Below are 26034 nucleotides of genomic sequence, written 5' to 3'. Positions count from 1 at the left end.
AGAGCGCGTTCCTGCTCCCCCTCGATACCATCGATGTCTCTGCAGCCAAAGAGTGCAGTAACTAGCACCTCAATTTCTTTGACAACGTCAACAGTAACAACAACAACAACCGCAACTGTATCGACAGCGCGTTTAACGACGTCATCAGCTAGCAGCGCAAATAGTAATACGTCCGCGCTGCCCGAAAACCAAAACAAAAACAAAAACAATGACTATATTAAGCCGGCTGTGCAGACTGGCATAGATCGCTACATCCAAATCAAAAGGAAGCTGAGCCCCCTGAATTCCAAACGCAAAATAACCCGTGGCAATGCTAGCCTAGTAGCAAAAGAAACGCCCATTAACTCAAACCGATTTAAAATCTTGGCAGACGCCGATGAGGTTGAGGCGGTCGAATCCACTGAAGTTGGGAAAAGGAAGCCAAAACCTCCGCCTATCTATATACGCGAAAAAAGTTCCAATGTTCTTGTCAACAAAATTATTGAGCTTATTGGTAAGGATAACTTCCACATAATACCCCTTGTAAAGGGCAACATTCAAGAAACAAAAGTTCAAATGAAGTCTGAAGATAACTATAGAGTATTATCAAAATATCTTACCGAGAATAAAAAGAACTTTTACACGTACCAGCTAAAAAGCAGCAAGGGCCTGCAAGTCGTACTTAAGGGCATAGAGCCCGAAGTAACGCCTGCAGAGATAAAAAAGGCGCTACAGGAGAAGGGTTTTAGCGCCAAGACAGTCTTTAATATCCTTAACAGGGATAGAAAGCCGCAGCCACTCTTTAAGGTTGAGCTTGAACCTGAAACCAAGCTCCTGAAGAAATACGAAGTGCACCCAATATACAATCTTCAGTACCTGCTGCACCGCAGAATTACAGTTGAGGAACCGCACAAACGCAATGGCCCGGTACAATGTGCGAACTGCCAGGAATATGGCCATACAAGGTCATACTGTAAACTGCGCCCGGTGTGTGTAGTTTGCGGAGAGCTTCATGACTCCGCACACTGCCCAGCGAGCAAAGATGACAGCAACTCGAAAAAGTGCGGCAACTGCGGTGGCAATCACACTGCTAATTATAGAGGATGCCCAGTCTATAAGGAGCTGAAAAGTCGCATCCACCAGAAAGGAATAGCTGCCCGCACCCAAAATGGACAGTTCACGGCGTCCAGATCAAACCCTGAAGTCTTCTTCTCGACTGCAGCCAGATCCTCACTAGGACCCATTAACGTTGACAAAAATGTGACATACGCAAGCGCCTTAAAATCAGGACCGGCGACACCTGCCTCAAGAAGCTCATTTCTGCAATCAGCATATCAAGAACCGAACACGGCTCAGCAACATCAACCAACAGAGCAGCCAAAAAGCAACTTTGAAGCTATGATATGCAGCCTACAACAAAGCCTGACGGAATTTATGTCGTTTATGCGCACAACTATGCAAGATTTAATGCGAAACCAAAATCTATTGATTCAAATGCTGGTTTCACAACAATCCAAATAATGGCTTTCCTACGGATATCTACGTGGAACGCTAACAGCGTTTCGCAACATAAACTTGAGTTAGCTCAATTCCTACTCGACAATCACATCGATGTAATGCTGCTTTCGGAAACACACCTCACAAACAAATACAATTTTCAACTACGAGGATATTCATTCTACGGAACAAATCATCCAGATGGTAAAGCACATGGTGGGACTGGAATTCTAATCAGAAGCCGCATAAAGCACCATTATCAAAACAAATTTGCTAAAAACTACCTACAGGCCACATCTATAAATATACAACTAAATACTGGCAACCAACTTACACTAGCCGCCGTATACTGCCCCCCTCGCTTCAATATAGCTGAAGATGAGTTTATGCAGTTTTTCAACACACTTGGAGACCACTTCATAGCAGCAGGAGACTACAATGCCAAGCACACACACTGGGGATCCCGTCTCGTGACTCCAAAAGGGAAGCAGCTCTATAATGCAATTATCAAAGCCAAGAACAAGCTCGACTATGTTTCTTCTGGCACACCAACATACTGGCCGGCAGACCCAAGGAAACTACCAGATTTAATAGACTTTGCGATTACCAAAAACATCCCTAAAAATCTGATAAGTGTCAATTGCCCATCGGATCTTTCATCTGATCACTCGCCTGTCCTGTTTATTCTACTGCGACATCCAGGAACATTGGAACAACCATTAAAATTGACCTCACAGAAAACCAATTGGGTTAAGTACAGAAAATATATCAGCTCACACATTGAGCTAAGTCCTCATCTCCACGATGAAGCCAACGTAGACAGCTTTGTTAATTCACTTGAGTCTGTACTCGTCTCTGCAGCTCGAGCCTCAACATCGCAAACTATAAATACACAAAGCAATAAAAAGACAAATCTACAAATCGAACAGCTCGTCCTCGAAAAGCGGCGTTCACGTCGCGAGTGGCAATTCCACAGATCGCCATCTACTAAGCAAAGCTTTAGACATGCCTCACGTCAACTTACTAAAGCCCTACAGCAAGAAGAAGCTTATGTCCACCGCCGCTATATAGAGCAATTGTCAACTTCTAGTACAAAACACTCACTATGGAGAGCTCACCCAACTCTAAGCTCACCGAAAGAAACAGTGATGCCTATTAGAAATCCCACAGGCGGCTGGGCGCGCAGCGATGCAGACAGAGCCAGCACGTTTGCCAATCACCTCAAAAATATCTTCCAACCAAATCCGGCCACTAGTGCCTTTACTCTGCCGACTTTACCATATGAGCCTCAGCTTCAACATGAACCAATCGAGTTTCGCCCAAACGAAATCGCTAATATCATCAAAAACCAACTAAATCCGAAAAAATCACCAGGCTGCGACCTCATAACTCCCAAAATGATCATTGAGCTTCCATATTGCGCCGTCTGCACTATCACCCAGCTCTTCAATGCCATCGCAAAACTTGGCCACTTTCCAGCGAGATGGAAAAAGTCAACTATAATAATGATAGCAAAGCCGGGAAAAGACCACACAATTCCCACGTCGTATAGACCTATAAGCCTACTTTCATGCTTATCTAAACTCTTTGAGAAATGCATTCTGACTCGAATAAACACATACCTAAGGATCCAGGAAGGAATCCCGTCACATCAGTTTGGGTTTCGTGAAAAGCACGGTACAATTGAGCAGGTCAACCGGATAACAGCAGAAATTCGGAATGCATTCGAAAAACGCGAGTACTGTACCGCAATATTTCTAGATGTCTCTCAAGCATTTGATAGAGTCTGGCTAGAAGGTCTAATGTACAAAATCAAGACAATGCTCCCTTGTAATACCCACAAGCTTTTAGAGTCTTACCTCTACGACAGAAAATTTGCTGTGAGGTGCAACACTGATATATCTGACGAATTCACTGTTGGAGCTGGAGTTCCTCAAGGAAGCGTACTCGGACCAACATTATATGTTCTCTACACAGCAGACATCCCGACAAGCACACGATTAACAACATCTACGTTTGCTGATGATACAGCTATTCTTAGCCGCTCAAAATGCCCGATGCAAGCAACTGCGCAGCTAGCTCTTCATCTGGTGGATGTTGAAAAATGGCTATCAGACTGGCGAATTAAAGTAAACGAACAAAAATGCAAGCACGTTACGTTCACCTTGAATAGGCAAAACTGCCCGCCCCTTACGCTAAACAACACCCTACTCCCGCAAGCAAACGAGGTAACATATCTAGGAGTACACCTCGATAGAAGACTCACATGGCGTCGGCACATAGAAGCTAAAAGAACCCACCTAAAGCTAAAAGCCAGCAGCCTTCATTGGCTTATCAACGCTCGGTCTCCCCTTTGCCTTGAATATAAAGTCCTGCTGTATAACTCGGTACTTAAACCTATATGGATGTACGGCTCCCAGTTATGGGGGAATGCCAGCAATAGCAATATTGACATAGTCCAGCGAGCTCAGTCGAAGATCTTGAGAACAATCACCGGGGCACCTTGGTACGTTCGCAACGAAAACATACATCGCGACTTAAACATTCTTCCAGTCAAAGATGTGATCGCAGAACAGAAGGAAAAGTACTTTAGCAAGCTATTGTCGCACCCTAACCACCTGGCGAGAGGTCTAACAAGGTTGAGTAACCAATCACGACTTCGTCGGAATGACCTACCCACCCAGCGACCGTCTTGAGGAACGTGCAACCAGAATGCAGTCTTAGTCTACTGTTAGTTAAATGTTAATGTTAAGATTTGAAAACTTATTGTTAGTCTCAAAATTAAGAGAAGATCCAATAAATAAAAGCAAAGTTTAAAAAAAAAAAAAAAAAAATTTATATTTTTCGTGGGACGATATGAAACATTTTTGCAGTTGAATTTACTCAAAAAAGTGAAATTTTTTGAAATGTTCGAGCTTTTACCGCCTGAAATTTCCAACGAATCGAAAAATGAATAAAATGAAAGTTGTAGCAAACTCAATTACCATTAAAATAAGTGCTCATTCCATAAAATCGGTTCATTAAAACTCGAGATATACCTTAAAAAATCTGCACATCTCCAAAAATCAAAAAAAAAATTTTCAAAAGTGGATTAAAAACAAGAAAGGAAAGCTAACTTCGGGCGGAGCCGAAGTTTATATACCCTTGCAGTTGAGTCGCAGTCCGTTAGGTGGCGCCATGCATCTTATATTATTAGATATATAGCGGATCGTATATAGTCGGCCGATCCTTATGAAATTTGGCATATCGAATTATTTTGCCAAAAGAGGAATCCATTAAAACTCCCATCCTTCTAACTTGAAAAACAACGAAGTTATAGCATTTCCGATCAATCAGTTATATGGGAGCTAGAGGATATAGACGGCCGATCATTATGAAATTTGGCAGATCATATAAGTTGGCCCAAATTATTTTGCCAAAAGAGGAATCCATTGAAAGTCCAATCCTTGTAACTTGAAAAACAACGAAGTTACGAAGTTATGCCAATTTCGATCGTTCTATAACAGCTATAGCTATAGTCGGTCGGCCGATCCTTATGAAATCCGATCCGATCCTTTTGTACATAAGATATTTTGGTCAAATATAACATGTGTGGAAAGTCCCAACCCTCTATCTTAAAAAAACACCAAACTTATGGCACTTCCGATGAATCAGTTATATGGCAGCTATAGGATATAGTCGACCGATCCCGGCCGTTCCGACTTATAAACTACCAACTGAAACTGCTCTATAGCTCTGATAGCTCTAAAACTGAGAGACTAGATTGCGTAGAAACCAGACAGACAGAAACCAGACAGACGGACATGCTTATATCGACTCAGGAGGTGATCCTGATCAAGAATATATATACTTTATAGGGTCGGAGATGTCTCCTTCAATGCGTTGCACACTTTTGACCAAAATTATAATACCCTCTGCAAGGGTATAAAAACGACTCGTAGTTTGGTCGTTGTACTTTGATGCCGGAGGACACACTAGTGGGGTGTTACGTAGTGTGGAGTAGAAAGAACACCATTGCTTGCAGGGGACATTTGACCTAGGGATTAATATTCTTTCATAAATTCCAAATACATTTTTTTTTAAGTTCGGATCTCGAGATAATCTTTTCTCTAGCGACAGAAAACGGCGTTTGGCTATCTCGAATGAGTTGCCCAAAACGCTTGGATCCGACTTAAATGGAAGTCTGACTTCAAATCAACCTGAATGCAGTATTCTATTAGTCTTTCGATAATTTTCCTCACACAACTCCTGGTCTGGCGACAACATCTTTTTAGAAGATGGAACTTCTTCCAATGTCCAAAATTTTCTCAAATTGTAGTCTATTGATTATAATATTTTTTTTGGCAATTCAGGCTAGAGAGCGCTTGTTGAGGAGTTGAGGGATTTGCCTAATATTTTCCCGATACTATCCATCCAAGGAGCGTTTTTTGCAGTATGGGATGGTTCGGACCTTGCTTTATTCGGCCAACGGACAAAAGTTCGAAAAATCACTCAGCTCCAATGAGGTTTATAAAAATATGGGTCTGCTAATGGCCAGTTCTTTGGTAGGGTCCAATCTTTTACGTTCATTGACTGGTCAGGGTGATAGCCTGAAATTGTTTTTAAAATCCAAAAGTCGAACGAAAACTCACCACCATTGATTCTCGACTTTACCACGGTGTGTATCTTTTTCTTTACTTGTGAATTGGATTGGCCAATTCCAAGCAAGTTGTGCTCTTTGATGACCTTAGTGATTTCGGTTGTTTGAAATTCTATAGCTGGAATTGGTAGCTCTGGAAGAATGGAAGGAGAGGCTGCTTGTTTGGAGTAAAAACTTTACAAAGGTGTCTAGCGAAGACGCTTTTTTTTTCTTTATCGCTGCGCGCACAAGATCCATCTGGTTTTCGAAGGGGCATATCTGCTTCTATGGGCGGCTTTAAGTTAGGATGGGCTTTCCATAGAGGACACCTGTTACTTTTTGGGGAAAGCTGTTCTATGTATGATTTTTGAGCAAGTTCTTCTCTGCTCCGTAGAACCTTTGTGAGCCTTCGTGTCGCTGCTTTAAGCTGCTTTTAGCCTGCTTTTAGTCGCGCATGAGCTCTTGCATATTATTTTGCATTGTGACCATTAAACTTATAAGTGTGGACAACATTCCTTCGATACCCTTTGTTTCGGGGGTTGCAGATTCTTGGCCTACTCTTACCCTCGTTGTACCCGTAGGCGGAGGAGGATATCCTATAGTTTCAGGTTCCAGTGGTACTGAACCTACACTATTTAGTACCTACACTGGCCATCGTAGAGCGCTAGAGAAAGAAACTCCAGGAGTAGTCAAAGATGCCGTGGTGGTTTGGTGGTTAGTGTGATTGGCAAACGAACGTTTGTAAGGGTTTTTTTGTATTCATACGATATTTTAGATCTTTATAAACTGGGCATCCCCTGTAATTGGCAGTATGATTTCCACCGCATTTGCCACATTTCTTAAAGTTATGGTCGATTTTATTTATGGTACAGCTGGCAGTGTCATGGAGGAAGCCACAAGCCACACAGACTGCACGCAAGTTTGAGTGTCCATATTCTTGGCAGTTTGAACACTGTAGAGGTTGGTTGCGCTTATGAGGTTCCTCTACCGTGATTCTTCTATGCAGAAGATACTGTAGTTTGTATATGGGATGAATCATATTTTTAGGAGTTGTTTTCGTTTCAGGTTGCAGCTCAACTTTGAACATAGGTTGGGGGACTTTTTGTCTGTTGATGACATTAATGGCTCCCTTAATTTTAAAACCTGCGCTTGAAAGGGCTTCGATGATTTCTTTAATTGGTACCGACGATTCAATACCTTTTATGACCACTTGAAGGCCCTTGCTGCTCTTCAACTGGTAGGTTTAATAGTTTTTCTGGTTGTCGTTTAGTTATTTTGTGGCTAAGCGATGATTTTCCACCGCGTAGACTTGGAGCTTGGTCTCCCGTATATTGCCCTTGGTCAGTGGCATTATATGAAAATTGTTATTTCCAATTAGCTTAGCGAGACAGTTTACCATATCGCTGTAGTTTTGATCACGTATGTAAATGGGTGGGGGCTTTTGCTTGGCTTTGGGAACTTCCGTATTTTCTTCATTATTACGGTCTTCGCTTAATAAAGCAAGTCTGTTTTCACACAGAGAATTAATCGGCTCGTCTTGATTGTTGACTTTCATTGCTTTTGCAGCGTTAGCCTTTTTTTTTTTGGGGACTTTTTTGTAGTAGTGCTCGTTGTAGGCAAATATAATGGAGTTGATAGACCAGAGAGTGATAGTGCTGGGGAGGTGCACTGCGCACTCCAGGTTACTGCACTGCTTGTGCCTGGGAGAGCAGGAGAGCATGATCTTGCACGCTCTTCGTTTGCGACGAATGAGAAATAGGCATTGGAAGACCGTCTACGCTCTGTTTCTGGGACAGAGAGCTTACTTTCGTTCATGTTGTTGGTTTGTGTTAGGTACTGCAGGCAGAGGGGCCGTTACTTTGTGTTAGTTATTGGACACTATAAGCTCGAGACTTATGTGTGTCCAAAAGCGTCCTTTCAAATATAACGGAGTTGATAGACCAGAGAGTGATAGTGCTGGGGAGGTGCACTGCGCACTCCAGGTTACTGCACTGCTTGTGCCTGGGAGAGCAGGAGAGCATGATCTTGCACGCTCTTCGTTTGCGACGAATGAGAAATAGGCATTGGAAGACCGTCTACGCTCTGTTTCTGGGCAGAGAGCTTACTTTCGTTCATGTTGTTGGTGTTTGTGTTAGGTACTGCAGGCAGAGGGGCCGTTATTTTGTGTTAGTTATTGGACACTATAAGCTCGAGACTTATGTGTGTCCAAAAGCGTCCTTTCGCGATTTCTAGAGCACACCACTTCTTTTTCTTTTTCACTGAGTTTTCTGGTATATGCTTAACTGCTGGCGGAGCAGCACAGAAACACGTCCACTCTCTCTGAGATTTGAATGGAAATTTTTTACTCTTACGATTAACGTCACTAACAATACCCTTTCTAGAGCCGGCGCATGCAAAGCATGTGAAGTAGAAGGGTCATCATTCGTTAACGCTGAAGGCGGATTTTCTGTTGGTGGTGGTAACGCTAAGTTATTTTCAGTCACTGTAAATCGGTGCAGAAGTTTATTGTGCGATCTTGCACAGATTTGACATCTAGGTGTGACCTTTTCGCAGACAATTTAGATAGACAGATGCTGACTTGACAATCTCAAACCTTGCGGTCCTGATTTGTTTTGCCAGTCTCTTCAGCGGATAGATTCTGGTACCCACGATTTAATACCTTTTCGAAATCGGACCACAGCGGCAGTTCCTCATAATCCAGTGACTCTTCCCATTTTTGCCTGGTCACTGGATCTACTCTACTCAAAACTAAATATATAATCATAGAGTTTGCAATTTTAGTGTCATCTCCTATGGATAATAATGATCCATAAATCGATGACACAGTGTCGATGAGACCCCTCAACCCCGCAGACGGCTGGGAAATTTTCGGAAGGCTGAACAATTGACTTATTTGGTTCGCAAAGATGAGACATTCGTTATCATAGACTCTTTTTAGACTAGCGATAAATTGCCTTTTAAATAGCGATAAAGGCTTCACCAGAGAGGCAAGAAATTAAATGATTAAATTTCTCAATAACAGGAATGTTCACATCTTTGTGTACCAAGGTCTCGAAAAGACTTATAAAATTTTTGAACTCCGAATAATTTCCACTGAATTTTGGTAATGCTAAACTGGGAAATCTAGCTTGAGTTGGAGCTGTAGAAATTGTAGTAGCTGGGCGTGAGTCTTCAGCTGTATTGAAGGCAATACATAAGGATCATCCTTGCATTGGGTGTTATTGCTAACTCTTCCAACTCGGCTCCAAATGCATCCATTTTGTCTAACTGCTCGATCTGGTCTTGCAACTTATTTGCTTTAGAAATTGCCTCATTTAAAACCTGAAGCATGCATTCAAGCTCGTAATTTTCTAGAGGAAGTGATCCAGCTTCAAAACGTTCCTCTAACCGGCGAATGCTTATTACTTTAACATTTAATCTTCTTTTTAAATCATTGAGGGTCGTTGAATTAAGTTTGGGTTTATAACTCTCCATTCTACAAAAATTATTTCTTTTCTAAGAAGAAACAAAATCGATGCAAATTTTAATATTTAAAAATTATTTATTTAAATATTTTTTAATTATTAAAATTGAATACATTTTTATTTCAATTTCAATAAAAAAACGACAATTATTAATTAATTGAATAAATATTACTTTTATTTAAATTTTTTTGTTAAAGTAATACGGCGAATTATAATTTTTTTTTTAATAAAAAATAACTTATTGATTTTAAACCAACGAAAATAATTAACTAATTGATAGTTAAATAAATTGATAGTCGAGGCACTGAGTATTTTAAATATATGATCGCCAATGATACCGGGAACAATATACCTAACCAAATTGTAGGGTATCGCGACTCTTGGCGTTCCGTTAAATAAAATGCGCCAAAAATGCATTGACTGATTTTTTTTGGTTTTTCTTCCACGTGCCGAACAAAAATATTTGTTATATGCAATTTTGTACACCTATATAGCATATTTTCGTCACTAAAATTGATATCAGATATTTTGGGTTTCGCATGCAGGTTCGTCACCGGTACTTTACCTCGTCAAGAGGTTTTTTTATATGATATCAGTTGTTTTTTTGTATATATTGATCTTCAATTATTTAAAACAGAACGCATAATATATAGAATATATATATATATATGGAAGTAACCTCTGGACAGGCGATTCACACAGTTAGCAATACTTTAATTCTAAGGATAAGCAAAGAAACTCTTTTTTTTTAACTCTATAGATTTTGGCATTCAAGAAGGTGGAATAATTAAAAACCTTTCCAAAGACGTAAAGAATTTTTCGATAGCTTCAGTGGCTCTGAAGTTATACGTATTTTTAATTTACAAAGGTTTTGGAATTTGGTTAGTTTAAAAATTTTAATTAAAAATTTGCCCAAAAATGTATTTAAAATTCAAAATTGTTTCGTAGTTTTGGGAAACCAAATTGTTTTAACAAATTAACAGATGAGAGGCCTATCCTTATGAGAGTTCCACTATATAATAAATTTAAAAAAAAAAAACAAGAAAGAAAAGCTAACTTCGGGCGGAGCCGAAGTTGATATACCCTTGCAGTTGTGCCATTTCTGATCGTTCAGTTATATGGTGGCTATTGGATATAGTTGGCCGATCCCTATGAAATTTGTCAAATAAGATTATTTTGCCCAAAATGGAATCTGTACCAAGTCCCATCTTTCTAACTTAAAACACAGCAAAGTTATGCCAATTCCGATCGTTCAGTTATATGGCAGCTATATGATATATTCGGCCGATCCTTATGAAATTTGGCAAATCAAATTATTTTGTTCAAAATAGAATCCGTACCAAGTCCCATATTTCCAACTTAAAAAACACCAATGTTATGGCATTTCCGATCAATCTGTTATATGCCAGCTAAAGGATATAGTCGACCGATCCCGGCCGTTCCGACTTATATACTACCTGCAAGGAAAAAAAGGATTTTTGTGCAAAGTTTCAACTCGATAGCTTAAAAACTGAGAGACTAGTTTGCGTAGAAACCGACAGACAGACAGACGGACAGACGGACATGCTCATATTGACTCAGGAGGTGATCCTGATTAAGAATATATTTACTTTATAGGGTCGGAGATGTCTCCTTCACTGCGTTGCACACTTTTGACCAAAATTATAAAACCCTCTGCAAGGGTATAACAAGAAAGGAAAGCTAACTTCATGCGGAGCCGAATACCCTTGCAGTTAAGCAGAAGCTTATATTATTATTATATATATCGGATCCTATATAGTTGTCCGATCCTTATGAGAATTTCACCATCAACAAAATTTCTAATAAAAATATTGGAAACAGCCCCAAGCATCTTTAAAAATAGAAAGGTTGTGCCATTTCCAATCGTTCAGTTATATGGCAGGTATAGGATATAGTTGGCCGGTTCTTATGAAACATAGGATTAGATTGCCCAAAACGGAAACCATAGATAGTCCCATCATTCTAGCTTCAAAAACAACAAAGTTAAGCCAATTATCCTAATAAAATTTTGCAAATCGGATAAGATTGCCCAAAATGCAATCTGTACTAAGTCCCATCCTTCTAACTTATAAAAAAAAAAAAAAAAATTATGGCATATCCGATCAATCATATAATAAAAATATATTATATCTAAAATAAATGCGCAAAGATAAAAAAATAAAAAAACTGAAAATTACGTTTTTCCAGTTTTTCTAGTTAAAGCAATTGTTGAATGTAACAATTTATTTTGGGTGTGCGATATAAAACAATAAATATTAGAAAAGTATTGGCGGAGTTGGTTTGCCTGTTTTTTTTTTTTTAGCTTTTAATCCATGATTTGGGCGAAAACGGTGGTGGCTGTAATTTAAGTAAAGCAGAGTTTTATTTATATGCATTATATGCTCAGAGTTATATGCTCATTCTTCTCATTAAGACATGAGACACTGAAACACAAAGCAGAATTACATCAAAAGTTGCCATCAAGCAACAAAGTTCGAGGTTAGCCGAGTGGAGAGCGTCGTGGTTCCTAACACGGAGGGCCTGGGTTCGAGTCCAAGTTGAGTCAATGTTTACGTTTTACTTTTTAAGCCCTTTTTTATTTTGATTTTATTTTTAAATATATAAACTAAAATCTGAAAAGATATACTCCATATTTTTTAGGGTATTGACCAAATATATTCCAAAAAAGCAAAGTTGCCAATCAAATACACACACATGTATAAGTAAATGCAAGCTTCAAAGGAGGCTGTACAAAATGGGTAGCTGCACTTACAGGACTATATCTTGAGTTAACGGATTTTGCCAGATATGAGCGATATATCAAAAGTTGCTTCATCTCAAAAGCTATCTACACGTGCAATATAAAAAGGATCAGTCGAGCAAATTTTGAAAATTTTCTTAAAAAAAAAGTTTATTTTCAGTGTATTGTTTTTTTTTGTACTTTATATACGTTTGGTCTCAAAACAAGTGAAATTGATATTTAAAAAACCATTTCAACGGTGTAAAGCTCTTTTTAATATCTTTCTTAATTATTAAGTTATACATTTTTTCATTAACAAAGTTTTTTTAATTTTTTGACGTAAGCTTAAGGTATTTCAAAAAGTTGTAGAACAAAAAGTTGCTCATATGATAGTAACAAACATTTTCCAATTTTTTTCAGGATTTTTAAGATAAAAATAGTGCAAACAGACAAACCGACAAACCGACGCAAACTGGCTTCATTTTGAAGAAGAAGAATAAATCGAATTTTTCGAATAACTTCTGAATGAAATGTCGGATCGGGTCGATTGAGGTACCAATCGATGCGTATTTAATCGAATGCGAATATATAAAAATATTCTATCTAAGGACTAAAATGTGTTCACCAGCGATTGCGGCGAAGCGGGGCGAATTCGCAAGAGAGCGCAACTGAGCTTTTACTTCGCTCCCGCTCCGCCCTATGCTAACTTATACTAAGCTTCAGTTTTTTTCGCTATTCATTAATGAATCTATTTTTATATAATCATGCTACATGACACTTTATGCCAGAAATTGTCAAAAAAAACAACTTAGTTTACGAAGGATAAAGTAAACTATCGACGTTAAACTTTATTGACTCGAATCGCGGAGTAAAATATAAGTTTATGACGAACTACATATATTATGTAGCTAAGTAAATGTAGTTAGACATACAGTGGTATTTATTTGTATTATACATTTGAATTAAAAGGCAGATGAGGCATGAGAAAAAAGATTTCTCTCTGATGTCACAATGCCAGGGTTATAAAATATTAAAAAAATGTATTCGTTTTTAAAAAATATGTGAAATTTTGTAGAATGTTTGTTAATTCAACTTATCGAAAGTAAAAAAAATAGTTGATAAGAGGAGCCTCTTATATTAATAATGTGTTACTCCAATGAGTTTCGTTTTAAAACTGTTTATATTTCATACAATTCTCTTACAAGAAAGATACATGAAAATCTTAAATCTATTGAAAACTACTTATCAACGGACTGCACGCTGACATGCTATGTGACCCATTCTTAAGTGCTTCAAGTGCATCACATAAGTATTTGTTTTAGACTGCAGGAGATCGTTTTTAAACCATGCTGTTAATCACTTATTCCCTTGGGTCCGATCTCTTGACATTCTATCTTTGGAATTTTTATAGAGATCAATGCTTGAACAATAGTATTTTGCACATTTCAACACTTTTCTTTTTGCCAAAATAACAAATAGTGCATATCTGCTTCTAAGCATAAATAACCAAAAACTTCAAGTCATCCAAAAACTCGGGAAAGAAATTAAGTTCTCCGGTTCACCCGTTACTTTTACAAACAATCCAATTTCTATTTAAACTAAAAATCCCATCATCATAAGTTATAAAGTTTTCTATTGAGAATTCTATGACTATGAACATACAATTTTTTAAAAGACACATTTATTGAAATACTTACATGGAATTCTGAAGGCTCTTGCTTGTCGCTTTCTATTGAAAGTGTTGGTGACGATGGTCTTGGCAGTGAGTTGGCCCTCGACGATCCAATACTTTCTTTTAAAGTTTCTTGCGATGTACCACTGAGAAAAAAAATAAATTATTATATATTGTATTAGTGATCACAAGGAAACAGGACGCTCGAAACTTCATAATAGTAATTTCCAAGAATTTTTTTCTTGGAGAAATTGCTAGCGGTTAGGTTATAAGCGCGTTTACATTTTTGAACGTAGATTTCAAAAGGCACTGGCGTAACACACACTTTTGGCCAAAATTATAATACCCTCTGCAAGGGTATAAAAACATGATAGAGAATATTATATTCAGACATTCTCTTACACTAATCAGTATATTTTTATACCCTTGCAGAGGGTATTATGATTTTGGTCAAAAGTGTGCAACGCAGTGAAGGAGACATCGCCGACCCTATAAAGTAAATATATTCTTGATCAAGATCACCTCCTGAGTCGATATGAGCAGGTCCGTCTGTCCGTCTGTCTGTCGGCTTCAATGCAAACTAGTCGCTCAGTTTTAAAGCTATCGAGTTGAAACTTTGCACACATTCTTCTTTTCCTTGCAGGTAGTATATAAGTCGGAACGGACGGGATCGGTCGGCTATATCCTATAGCTGCCATATAACTGATTTATCGAAAATGCAATAACTTTGGTGTTTTTTAAGTTAGAAAGATGGGACTTGGTAAAGATTCTATTTCTTGGGACTTGGGCAAAATAATACGATTTGCCAAATTTCAAAAGGATCGGCCAACTATATTCTATAGCTGCCATATAACTGAACGATTGAAATTAGCATAACTTTTGATTTTTTTAAGCTAGAATGATGGGACTTTCTACGGATTCCACTTTGAGCAATATAATCCGATTAGCCAAATTTTATAAGGATCGGCTATATCCTATAGACGCCATATATCTGAACGATCGGAAATGGAATAATCTTAACTGCAAGGGTATATCAACTTCGGTTCCGCCCGAAGTTAGCTTTCCTTTCTTGTTTCTTGTATAGTTGATTTAATAAATGAACGTTCAAGGGAATTGAATTTTCAAAAATATCCAACATATCTAAAACAAAAAATTTTTACATATACATAACACAGTATAACAGTGATTCTGAACTTTTGAAGTGACATAGTAGGAATTGTTTATTGGGTCGAGTATATCACAAAACCATGTTTGAAATATTTGTTACACCCTCAAAATCTTGATTTATGGTTAAAAAACCGTTTTTCGGGACTTTTTTGCGCTTAAAAATTCCTGAACGCGTTTTTTTCAACCAATTTCAAAATTTTCGGTGTTTTTCAATAGTTAAATGTTGTAGCTTTTGAAAAAAATATATCTTCTATTTTGTTAAACAAAAAGGACAAAATTGTTACACCTGAAACTGACGTTTTCGCCTTTTATTAGTGTTTTTCGGATTTTGACGCCAGTTTTTCGGTACAACTTACAAAAATTCCGTCATTCATGCCACATATCAATGTTGTCTCATTAATTCTGAATAAATCGAGATAAATTTCATCAAAAAATAATGAAAGTTGGTGAAGTTATAACGCTTTTCCCAAAAAAAATCGGGTTTTTAACCATAAATCAAGATTTTGAGGGTGTTACAAATATTTCAAACATGGTTTTGTGATATACTCGACTCAATAAACAATTCCTACTATGTCACTTCAAAAGTTCATTCACTTTTGTTTTTTGTTTGTAACACTGTGTAATTTATATTTATTTATTAGCAACGAAACCAAAAAAATATCTGGTTAAAACCAAGTGGCGATTAATTAAAAAAAATGCGGGAAAAAAACCACACACCACAAAGTTTTCAAAAGAATTTATGTTGAACTACACGAAAAACCATAACAAGCAAGCCCCAGACACTTAAAAGAATTCCTCGATTTCTGGATTATGTTATCGTCAAGTGTACAAGCGATATTGAATATGAGGTATAATTAAAGGTGGTGCAATGTTTAAAATGTGTGATGTGTGTAAATATCAGAGGAAATTCCGAGTATAAAAAATGTGAGAAAATCATTATCTTAAACAGATTTTTTTTATGATTTTGCTTTGGCAAAGTATCATTTGGGCTTCAGTTCAAGCTTGACTTCTGTGTACTACGGCAGTGTGTAAAGCTGCGTAGAATTCTGTTGCACGGGTTTAACCTAAATTAAATAAACCAAAATGTATTATTAAACTGCTGGTCTTTTATTTAATGAACCGAGGCTGACAACAACGCTTGGCAGACGTGATGGTTTTTTTTATCCCTATCCCTTATCAAAAGAAATTGGTTAAAGTATATAAACACATTTAAAAACAAGAAAGGAAAGCTAACTTCGGGCGGAGCCGAAGTTGATATACCCTTGCAGTTCAGTCGCAGTCCGCTAGGTGGCGCCACGCATATTATATTATTAGATATATAGAAGATCGTATATAGTCGGCCGATCCTTATGAAATTTAGCAAATCAGATTATTTTGTCCAAAATAGAATCTGTACCAAGTCCCATCTTTCTAACTTAAAAAAAACCAAAGTTATGCCAATTCCGATCGTTGTATGACAGCTATAGGATATAGTCGGCCGATCCTTATGAAATTTTTTACATAAGATATGTTGGTCAAATATAACATGTGTGGAAAGTCCCAACCCTCTATCTTAAAAAACAACGAAGTTATGGCATTTCCGATCAATCAGTTATATGGCAGCTATAGGATATAGTCGACCGATCCCGGCCGTTCCGACTTATGTACTACCTGCAAAGAAAATAAGGATGTGTGCAAAGTTTCAACTCGATAGCTCTAAAACTGAGAGACTAGTTTGCGTAGAAACCGACAGACAGACGGACAGACGGACCGACGGACAGACGGACAGACGGACATGCTTATATCGACTCAGGAGGTGATCCTGATCAAGAATATATATACTTTATAGGGTCGGAGATGTCTCCTTCACTGCGTTGCACACTTTTGACCAAAATTATAATACCCTCTGCAAGGGTATAAAAATGTAAATTGTTAACTTGTAAACACATCAATATAAGCAGCCATCAATATCATAAGAGAGGTATCTATCTAGGTCAATAGAGCTATCGAACAAGTTCTAGTAACTTTAATACTGTACCATAATTTGCTTAATAATAGCGGAACGAAAAACTTATAGAAATTCTCTTCTTAAAGGTTTTGCGAAGCTTTTGAGAACATTTTTGGTTAACATTTGGCGACCATGTCAGGACCCAGACAATTGCCATATAAGAAAAGTTTCTCATAACCTTCGGCGTGACTAAAATCTCTCGTTCTGGAAAAAAGAAATTATCTATTGCAATAGCAAATCCATTGCAATTGCAATAGCAAACGAAAAACGCTTTATACATTGTTTATTCGAATCAATTTGAAGCATCTTTAGAGCATCTTTAGTAAGGAAACAGAAACCGCCGCCCTTAGAGGGAAACTAACTAATCTACGACTACAATGAATTAAAAATGGAATTAAACATAAGATGGATGGATGAATAAAAGAAAAAAATATATATAATAGAAAATAAATATAATAGAAATTTTCCTTATTACCGTGAAAGTTAATAAAATGTTAGTGAATAAGCAGCGCCATTCAAGCTCAGCAGCGTCCAGTTTTGTCAATTTGTCGGCTACGGTACATTTATTTCGACTACTAAATCTGAAGTTGCCACAAAACAATGGTGAGTGCTTCGACAACAAGGGGTTTAAGCCGTATTCATGCATATCGATAAATGATAAATTCAATTACTTATTAAATTGCTTATCAGAAGCAGGTTTTGAAGACAAAAAAAATTATTTCAAATCACTAGCCGGCATACAAAGCTTTATGTCGGGTCAAGAACCCGTTAGAAAATCTGGCCGGCAATATTTATTCAGATGTAGCGTTATATTCATGTTCCAGAGCCACGGTTAGTGGCTCTGCTAGAACCTTAAACGAGAAATAAATAATTTATCGTTCAAATTATAGATTCTCATGACTAAAAATTTTTGTTGCATACATTTGTATGTTTTGAAACTAAAAACTTCGGAGAAGTAGAATAAAATGTCTATACCATTCATAAAAATCATTCCATTTTAATTTTGTTTTTTAGTTCTAAATTAAGAATTGGAATAGTTTGACATTCACTTTTCGAAAAAAAACTTCTGAGTTGGTACTAAATCAAGGTTTCATTTTTGGGTGTGGAAAAGTGACCTCAAACTTGATCTTCCATTGAAGTGTATATGGAAAATCGGATAACTCGTTTAAAAATACAAGAACCTAGTATGAGAGTTAAAATATAAATAGTGATAACTCCTCTAAATTTTTTGGACTATAAGACTGAAATTTGATTTCCAGATATAAATTAGCCATAACAAAAAAGGAAAGCTAACATCGGGCGGACCGAAGTTGATATACCCTTGCATATAGGTATCAGCTTATATTTTATATATATATCGGATTGTATATCTTTGGTTTAACCCTTTGAGAATTTCACCATCAAATCAATTTTTTAATAAAAATGTTGAAAGCAGCCCCAAGCATCTTTAAAAATATGGCATATTCCGATCCGAATATTATGGCATTTCCGATCAATCAGTTACATGGCAGCTAAACTTTAAGGTACTTATATGCTGCCTGTAAACCAAAGAAGAATGTATGCAAAGTTTCAAGTCGATAGCTCTAAAAATGACAGACTAGTTAGCGTAGAAACAGACAGACAGATGAACAGACGGACATGCGTATATCGACTCAGCAGATTATCCTGATCAAGCCTATATATAGATTAAAGGGTCGAAGTCGTCTCCTTCAGTGAGTTACACACTTTTGACCAAAATTAAAATACCGTCTGCAAGGGTATAAAATTGGTTTGGCATCAAACATTTTTCAAAGTGGTTGTAACGCTACCGCTTTTTGATAGCGGCCGAATTCAACTGCTGACCGAAACTGCCAAGCTCTTTTCCCGCGGTACACCATTGCGTCCAGAAACCACCCAGCCCAAAAACGAATTTTGGGCAATTGAGAGCTGCGGTCTATGGAAGTTGGGATCAGCAGCTGATCCGTAACTCATGAGAGCCCGCATATGCCCATTGAACATATCCGATAGCTCCCGCAAAGTAGCAACAGACCGCGGCTCGACCAAACGAAGCTGCAGGATCTCATTAATGTGAGACTGGAATATTAAACGCCGATCACTAAAACGATTGCGTAATAGGTCAAGGGCCACATCGTAGTTCGCGTCAGTAATTTCCAGAGCTCTCACTGTCTCCAGGGCTGAATCCCGCAGGCATGAGCCCCCGGAGCTTTTCCATTGTCCATTAATCTTGTTGGTCAATCGTGGTCTTAAAAAGAGCGCAGAAATCCGGCCACTCGGGATAGTCGCCGGTGCATCGGCAACGGTGGCAAGGAGGGGGCTGACTTTAATGGCATGGGTAAAATACTGGAACCGTCGATGTGTGGAGTGGGCAGCAATTCTCATGGAGCGCTTGGCAATCTCCACCTGAATGTACACACGCACATCAGTCGCCAGCTGCGAGAATCACCAATACAGCCACTATCGATTTTGGTGAAATTAGGCTCCTCCAAATCTTCTTGAAGCGTGGTGATTCGATCACGCAAACGTTTTTCCACTGACTCATTCTGCGCCGCAGCTTTCCAATTGTTTCACATCCAGACTCCATCGCGTAAAATTTTCAGCGCAAATGATGACGGAACAAATGAAACGAAAACAAAATTTTGTTTGTTTTATTTTTAGAATCGCGTAGTTTTTTCAGTTTCTGGGGCAATTAAACTGATTGGACTTCGGGCGCGATCACGTCGGGGTCACCAAAGCCAGCTTTTTGATAGTGGCAAAGAGCGATGAGCGAGTCCGAGCAGCTCATAACAAGTCTGGAGGTAGTAAAGCTAAAAATAGGAATGAGCATGGAGCCACAATCGCGAAAGTTGGTCCCGATGCAGGTGGACTATGGGAAGCTTAAAAGGCGGGAAAAGATGCGGGATTAGAATTTTTGGATCGAGTGGACAAGGTGGACCTCCAGTCTTTGATGTTCATAGGGCCATACGCATGCGCATCTCTTAAGGAGTGTAGCAGAAAAATTCAGGAAAATGACACTAGAAAAGGAGGCGTTGCCGCCGAGACACGATGGGCCCACAGACAGCCGGCGGTAGACGAAAGATGGCAGGGAAAAGAGCTGCAGCCGGTTGAGCCAACGGGCAAAAACATCAGGATCAAGATGGCAGAGAGAACGATTTCACCAGATTCCGCCTACACGGAAAAGTCAACAAGATCAGCGATGAACACCAACATGACAGAGGGTGGAACCATAATAAGCAGCAGGAGTAGCAGGGCCAGGGATGGATGTCGAGATGGCACGCCGAGGGACAGCATCGAATGGCTCAGAATCAGCAGTGGACATCAATGCAAGGTCATAGGCAAGGACCACTTGATAACGCAGCGCAGATCTTGGCAAGTGGATGCAGGAACCCCAGAAAAAACAATAAAGGGCGCTAATAATATAGTGCGATAGGAAAAAGGAGCACTGCATTCTGCCAGTATGCGAGAAATATGCAGCGGACTTAGCCACAGAGAAGGAAGCGGGGATCGCGAGATGCTACCTCTCGGAAAGAAGGACGGAATTCAAGGCCATGATAGACACTGGAGCTACGGCAAGCTTTATATCGTTACTCCAGAACACCGGTATTTATGGAAACAAGGAGAAGGGACTAAACCTGCTGGTGAATTGGCATGGGAGACAGTTTGGTGCTGGGATGGGAAAGATGGAGTGGCTGTCTGGACAGCAGCCTCGGAAGAAGGGGCACGAGCGCGTAGCTTTCTAGCAGCTGGTGACCTATTCTTCCTGGCGTAGTCCTTGAGAGTGGCGATCTTGGCGTCAAACCAGTAATGACGACCGGAATAGGAATAGCCGAAAGAACAGCGAGGATTCGGTAGTGGGGGTGTGCGACGTAGCTACTCATCATTAACAATCGAATCGTTGACATTTTATAGTCAAGCCCGGTAAAAAAAAGGACCAATTATTTGAAGTAAAGATATCTGTATTGTTTTTGGTCTCGGACAGTCATCAACATAAAATTAACATATTCGCTGTGCTCGGCAGCTTGACAGTTGCTCTTTGTGTGCCCGTTTCGTTTGTGCGGCTCTTTTATATATCATCTAAACTCTGGATTAGTTTCTGGCGCCAGTTCAATCTTATACACTGGCTCTTGGGCTAAGAAGCCAAAGGCGAACAGTTTAAAATTATCTAAAAAACTCTGAAACAGAGGAGCGGCGTTGGGTTTATAAGCAGTTTGTTTCCATTTGTTTCTTTGGAGCTTTCCTGGTAATTGTAGCGCATGCACCTTTGGGAGCTTTTTTTATAGAGCTGCTGCACCCGAACTCATCTTGTATTTGTGTGCGTTCCCCCGCCTCACCTCTTGCCAATGAAATGATACACAACTGCATTGTTCTGCTTCTATTGCGAAGCGGCGTTCTTACTTGTATTTTCGGCATCAATTTGAGCAGCTGCATTTTTTGGGTTAAATTGAAACCCTAATAAAAATTGAAAATCTGAATTCAAACTCGTATATTCATTCGGTCGCTTTAAAAATCAGAGTAGTTGAGAAGCTAAATCCTTATTTACTATATTGCTTAAATTCACTAGTTCGATTCCTTCAAAAGTATCGACTTATGGAGACTTTTCTTTTGCATATTGTGATCGTTAATTATGAGCATACAAACCTAACGTAGTCGGGGCATCGATTAGGGGAAGGGGGCATGGGGAAGGGGGCTGCTTGTTCTTAACGCTGCTTATGACAGCGGTGACCAGCAGTGACAGCCCTGCTTACAGATAGGCCCACCGTTCTGTTACCAACCGCCCAAGTGACAATACATGGAATAGTCTCTACTCAAAAATACCGCGCTTGGATGGATTGTGATAGGGCCAGTGCGACCGGAATCAGCTCCTGATGTCAAGGCAGAACAAGTCGTCTTTAATACGGCGGCTTGGGCACCGGAAGCTAATGAGCCACGAAGGGTATCGGTGAAATTGCATCGGAACAAGGTTCTAGTGCATGCATCGCCCTATGGGACATTTGACCACTTTTTCTGGCCAAAACCCATTTTTTAAAAGTTAAAAATATTCCTTTTTTAATTGGAATGTATAAAGAAATGACCAATCTTTACTGTTTCATAAATGTAAACGTAATAGATGGCGCCACTAATTGACAATCAGCTGTTGAAGTCAGCTGTTTTTCCTAATAAAAAAGCAAGTTGCAAAAGCGAAAAATTTTTTCTCAGGTTCAAAGAGGAAAAAGCTTGAAAATTAACAATTTAAGTACTGCAATTTAAGTACTGCTTTTTTTACTGCACGATTATTGGAATGGAGTCCAATAATATTGTAATATGTTTTTGTGAGCGTTAACTTTGTAAATTGATTGTGATGTCCAAATAATCTTGTGTAAGTTGTAACTTAAATAAACAAAAATCCGGTAGTGAAATGTAATTTTTAAATAGAGCAAGCACTTTGCACCTCTAGAATTTGTTACATGTCGTAGAGCATTGTATTATTCTTATACTCAGCTAAAATAAAAGTGCACTTTTGAGCACTTTCTCTGAAATTTAACTTTTTAGGTCCTAACCTCTCCAACAGAGGTTTGCCTCTCCAAGGCAAAATCTCCCAACAGAGGTAATTCAATTAATATCTTGTGATTTTGACAGCACGGCTGATGTAGAGGATGAACGATTATAATGACTCAATCGGACATTCGTGGAATGTGGCGTTGGAAAACGAAGACCAAAAACAGTAGCTGGAAAATATTCTTTTAGAAGTTATCCAGTGAACAAAAATTGTGGGACCACACCCATTTCTTTAAAATTATATTATTTTTCAATAAAATTTATAATTAAAAAAAAAAAATATTTTATTTTAAGAAATAAAAAATAATAATAGACCACTCCTCTTTTTTTTAATATTTTTATCATAGTTTATTATCATAAAAATAATTCCAAACACATAATTTAAAAATGTTGGTTACTTTTTAAGTTATATAAGAACTTTTCTTCTGAAAAAAAGATAGTTGCGAATCCAGAGTAGATACAGTGTAAAACGGATTACAAGTAGGACTCTCTTCAAACAAACCTACTTCGAGTGTTGCTCCCGTGAAACGGACCACAAGTAGAACCCGCGTTACCCAACTTACTTCGAGTGTTGCTCCCCTGAAACGGACCACAAGTGGAACCGCGTTACCCACCTTACTTCGTGTGTTGCTCCCGTGAAACGGACCACAAGTAGGATCGGCCGATACGGAATCAGCCGAAACCCCGTACCATATGTACTTGAGGAGAACCAACCCAGGACTTCAAGTATCTCACATCAATTCCAGCCTGATCATAGCAAGCGCCTGGTCAACCCGATCAGTCCCTTGCAGAATTCAGGTATATTTAATCAGAACTTTTATACGTTCTTTGACCACGACTCCGGGGCCTACCGTTATGCCAGCGAGTTCAAGTTCGACGTAGTGGCCGCACAACGCTCTACGGACGAACATTTGGTGACCCCGATGATATACCTTTCTATAGGATCTTAACCTGAACACAAGCCGCAAGTAAATTCAACTCATCAACAAAAAAAAAACAAACGTCAAAGATGACACACTCAACTCAAATTGAAAGCAACATAGCCATCCAAAGGCTAATAAGAAACTTCACTAAGGACTCCGCAGAGCGGAAACTCAAGGAAGGATACTTCGAGGAGAGACAAAGACAGCTCACTCTCTCATGGACCCAGTTTAAAAAAAATAAAGCCAAGCTCCCTTCATGAGCTAGCACTAATTCCTGAGAATGAGTATTTTACAAAGGCCAAAGCGCTAGAAGAGCTTGTCAAAATATATAAAGCCATATTTTCGGACGGGAATTGTCCACACAACAGACAACACATAAAGGAGCTATGGAAAGAAATCGTCACGGGATACCATGATCTCATCGACCTGGAACCAACCTTACAAAATGATGGACGCACCGATGCCAGATTTCAGGTTGTACAAGCCTTCAGAATCGGTTTCAGTATCAACACAAAAACCCGCAATCGCTCCTCCGTTTGTAATACCACCAGCAATTCCAAAGTTTAACGGAGACTACCGACATTGACTACGATTCTACGAAATTTTTACGGAATGCTTTGTAGAATCATGTAACAGGCGAAGCAAAAAAACTAATCTCAACATGAATTGGCGGACAGACCAGTTACCAGGATGCCTGGCAACGACTAAAGAATCGATACCAAAATGAACGGCTGTTGATTAAATTCGCGATCCAAGACCTTTTCGGACACCACAACAAAGGGATCGGCGGACCAGCTGCGCAGCTCATGTAAGCTGCGTGCTCCGAACGGTCGCCTCTCCCAACGCATTCAAAGGGTCAACAGACAACTGGGAGCCAATCTTGATACACATCATTGAGGAGAGATTGGACCCACACACGCTGTCATCTCTAGAACTAGCCATCACCGATCCAACAAATCGACAATCTCTGAAGCAGATGTTAGAACATCTTGAGCGACAGGCAACCAGTCAAGTAACAATGCGGAAAAATACGTCGACCGCGCCGCTTCGATCCAGTTCATCACGAGTGGGGTGTTCAGCCACAGCCCTGCTTACAGATATACAGACTTAAAGTCACGAAAAAGGTCAGTGGTGACCCTATCATCATTTACCACTGATTTCCAAATACAAATCAACGCTGTTGTACTACCGGAAATAATGCCCCATCAACCATCCCACCCTATTCAAGCGCCAAGCAATATAACACCTCAGTTGCGCTTAGCCGATCCTTAATTTACACAACCCCATAGGCCACAACCGCCACTACTCAAAAATACCGCGCCTGGATGGATTGTGATGGGGCCAATGCGACCGGAATCAGCTCCTGATGTCAGGGCAGACCAAGTCGCAGACGGACCCTGAACCACAAGATTAAGTGTGTCAACTTCCCAGTGCAAGGGCGAGTAAACATGGGAATTGAAGGAATTGAAGTCACCTCCAATTCTAAAGTATGTAGGGGGAGACACATCACATGGCATGGGTAACAGGCATCTCCAAAAAGAAGCAAGAAGCAACAAAAAACGACCAAGATGCGCACTGACCAACCAGAAAAAACAACTAGTACTACATGGGGTGTCCTTGGGGAATGGTTACGAGGGAGCACAACAAGGCGAAGGAGACAACAGGCCGGATAGAAATATTGTTGGTATCTTACCAATGTTGGAGGGAGGGGGGAGAATGTTGGCACCTAGTGCCAAGACCTACTAATCTATATTTACACTTAGTAATCTGATCTAATCAATGTTCTTCAGTATGTCGCAATAAACAATGATCAGACCCACTAACCTATTGGCACACCTAGTTATAATTAGCAATAAGCATGAAATAATAGCCAACCTAATAACCCAGCAGTAGTAGACGGCTCCAGAAGCAGAAATCAGCAGTACATGGGTGGGTGACATTGGCATTTGCATTGGGGGAATACTTTCATAAAAATGACCTTCCCTAGACTTAGTTTTTGTATAATTTAGCTTCTTATATACGAATTTTTCTTCTGCAATAAAGACAGATGCGAATACAGAGTAGATCGGTTCGTTACTCAGTGTCAAGGTACGGCACTTAAAACCAACCTACTTCGAGAGATCCTGTGTAAAACGGACCACAAGTTGGATTCTCTTTTGCTCTTACTCTATTGCTCTTACTTTAATGTCTGCTTGAGCAGAGCTATAGCAGAAATGGCTGATGCCTTTGCAGCATAGCTTAAGGCGGAATGCAACAGCGAAGCCGTAACCGAAGACACCACACGGCCTCCGATGAAGACTTCTTGGTTATAGCTAAGGGAGGATGGTAGGGAGAGGAACAGCTTGGCAGGCAAGCGGGACACGTCCTTATTTCCAACATTAATTTGGTGGTCCGCAGCCACGAACGCAGCTGCCTTAGGCTATACCTCAAGCATATAAGAATTCTATTTAAATTG

General features: G+C 39.3%; 1 protein-coding gene across 7 annotated transcripts in view; it reads right to left on the bottom strand.

Moving 5' to 3' along the window:
• LOC6501769 (calcium-dependent secretion activator) overlaps positions 1-26034 on the bottom strand; it is a 338872-nt gene that overhangs the window by 271866 nt on the left and 40972 nt on the right. For all 7 annotated transcript variants that reach the window (XM_001967162.4, XM_014903838.3, XM_014903839.3 and 4 more), the window contains exon 3: positions 13996-14116. In XM_001967162.4, coding sequence (XP_001967198.3) covers positions 13996-14116 — 121 coding nt within the window. The remainder of the gene's footprint in view (positions 1-13995; positions 14117-26034) is intronic.

Source organism: Drosophila ananassae, assembly GCF_017639315.1.
Source record: "Drosophila ananassae strain 14024-0371.13 chromosome 4 unlocalized genomic scaffold, ASM1763931v2 tig00000061, whole genome shotgun sequence".
In the NCBI taxonomy this organism is placed as follows: Eukaryota; Metazoa; Arthropoda; class Insecta; order Diptera; family Drosophilidae; genus Drosophila; species Drosophila ananassae.
The sequence above is the reverse complement of the archived record's forward strand: the minus strand, read 5'-3'. Positions and strand labels throughout refer to the sequence as shown.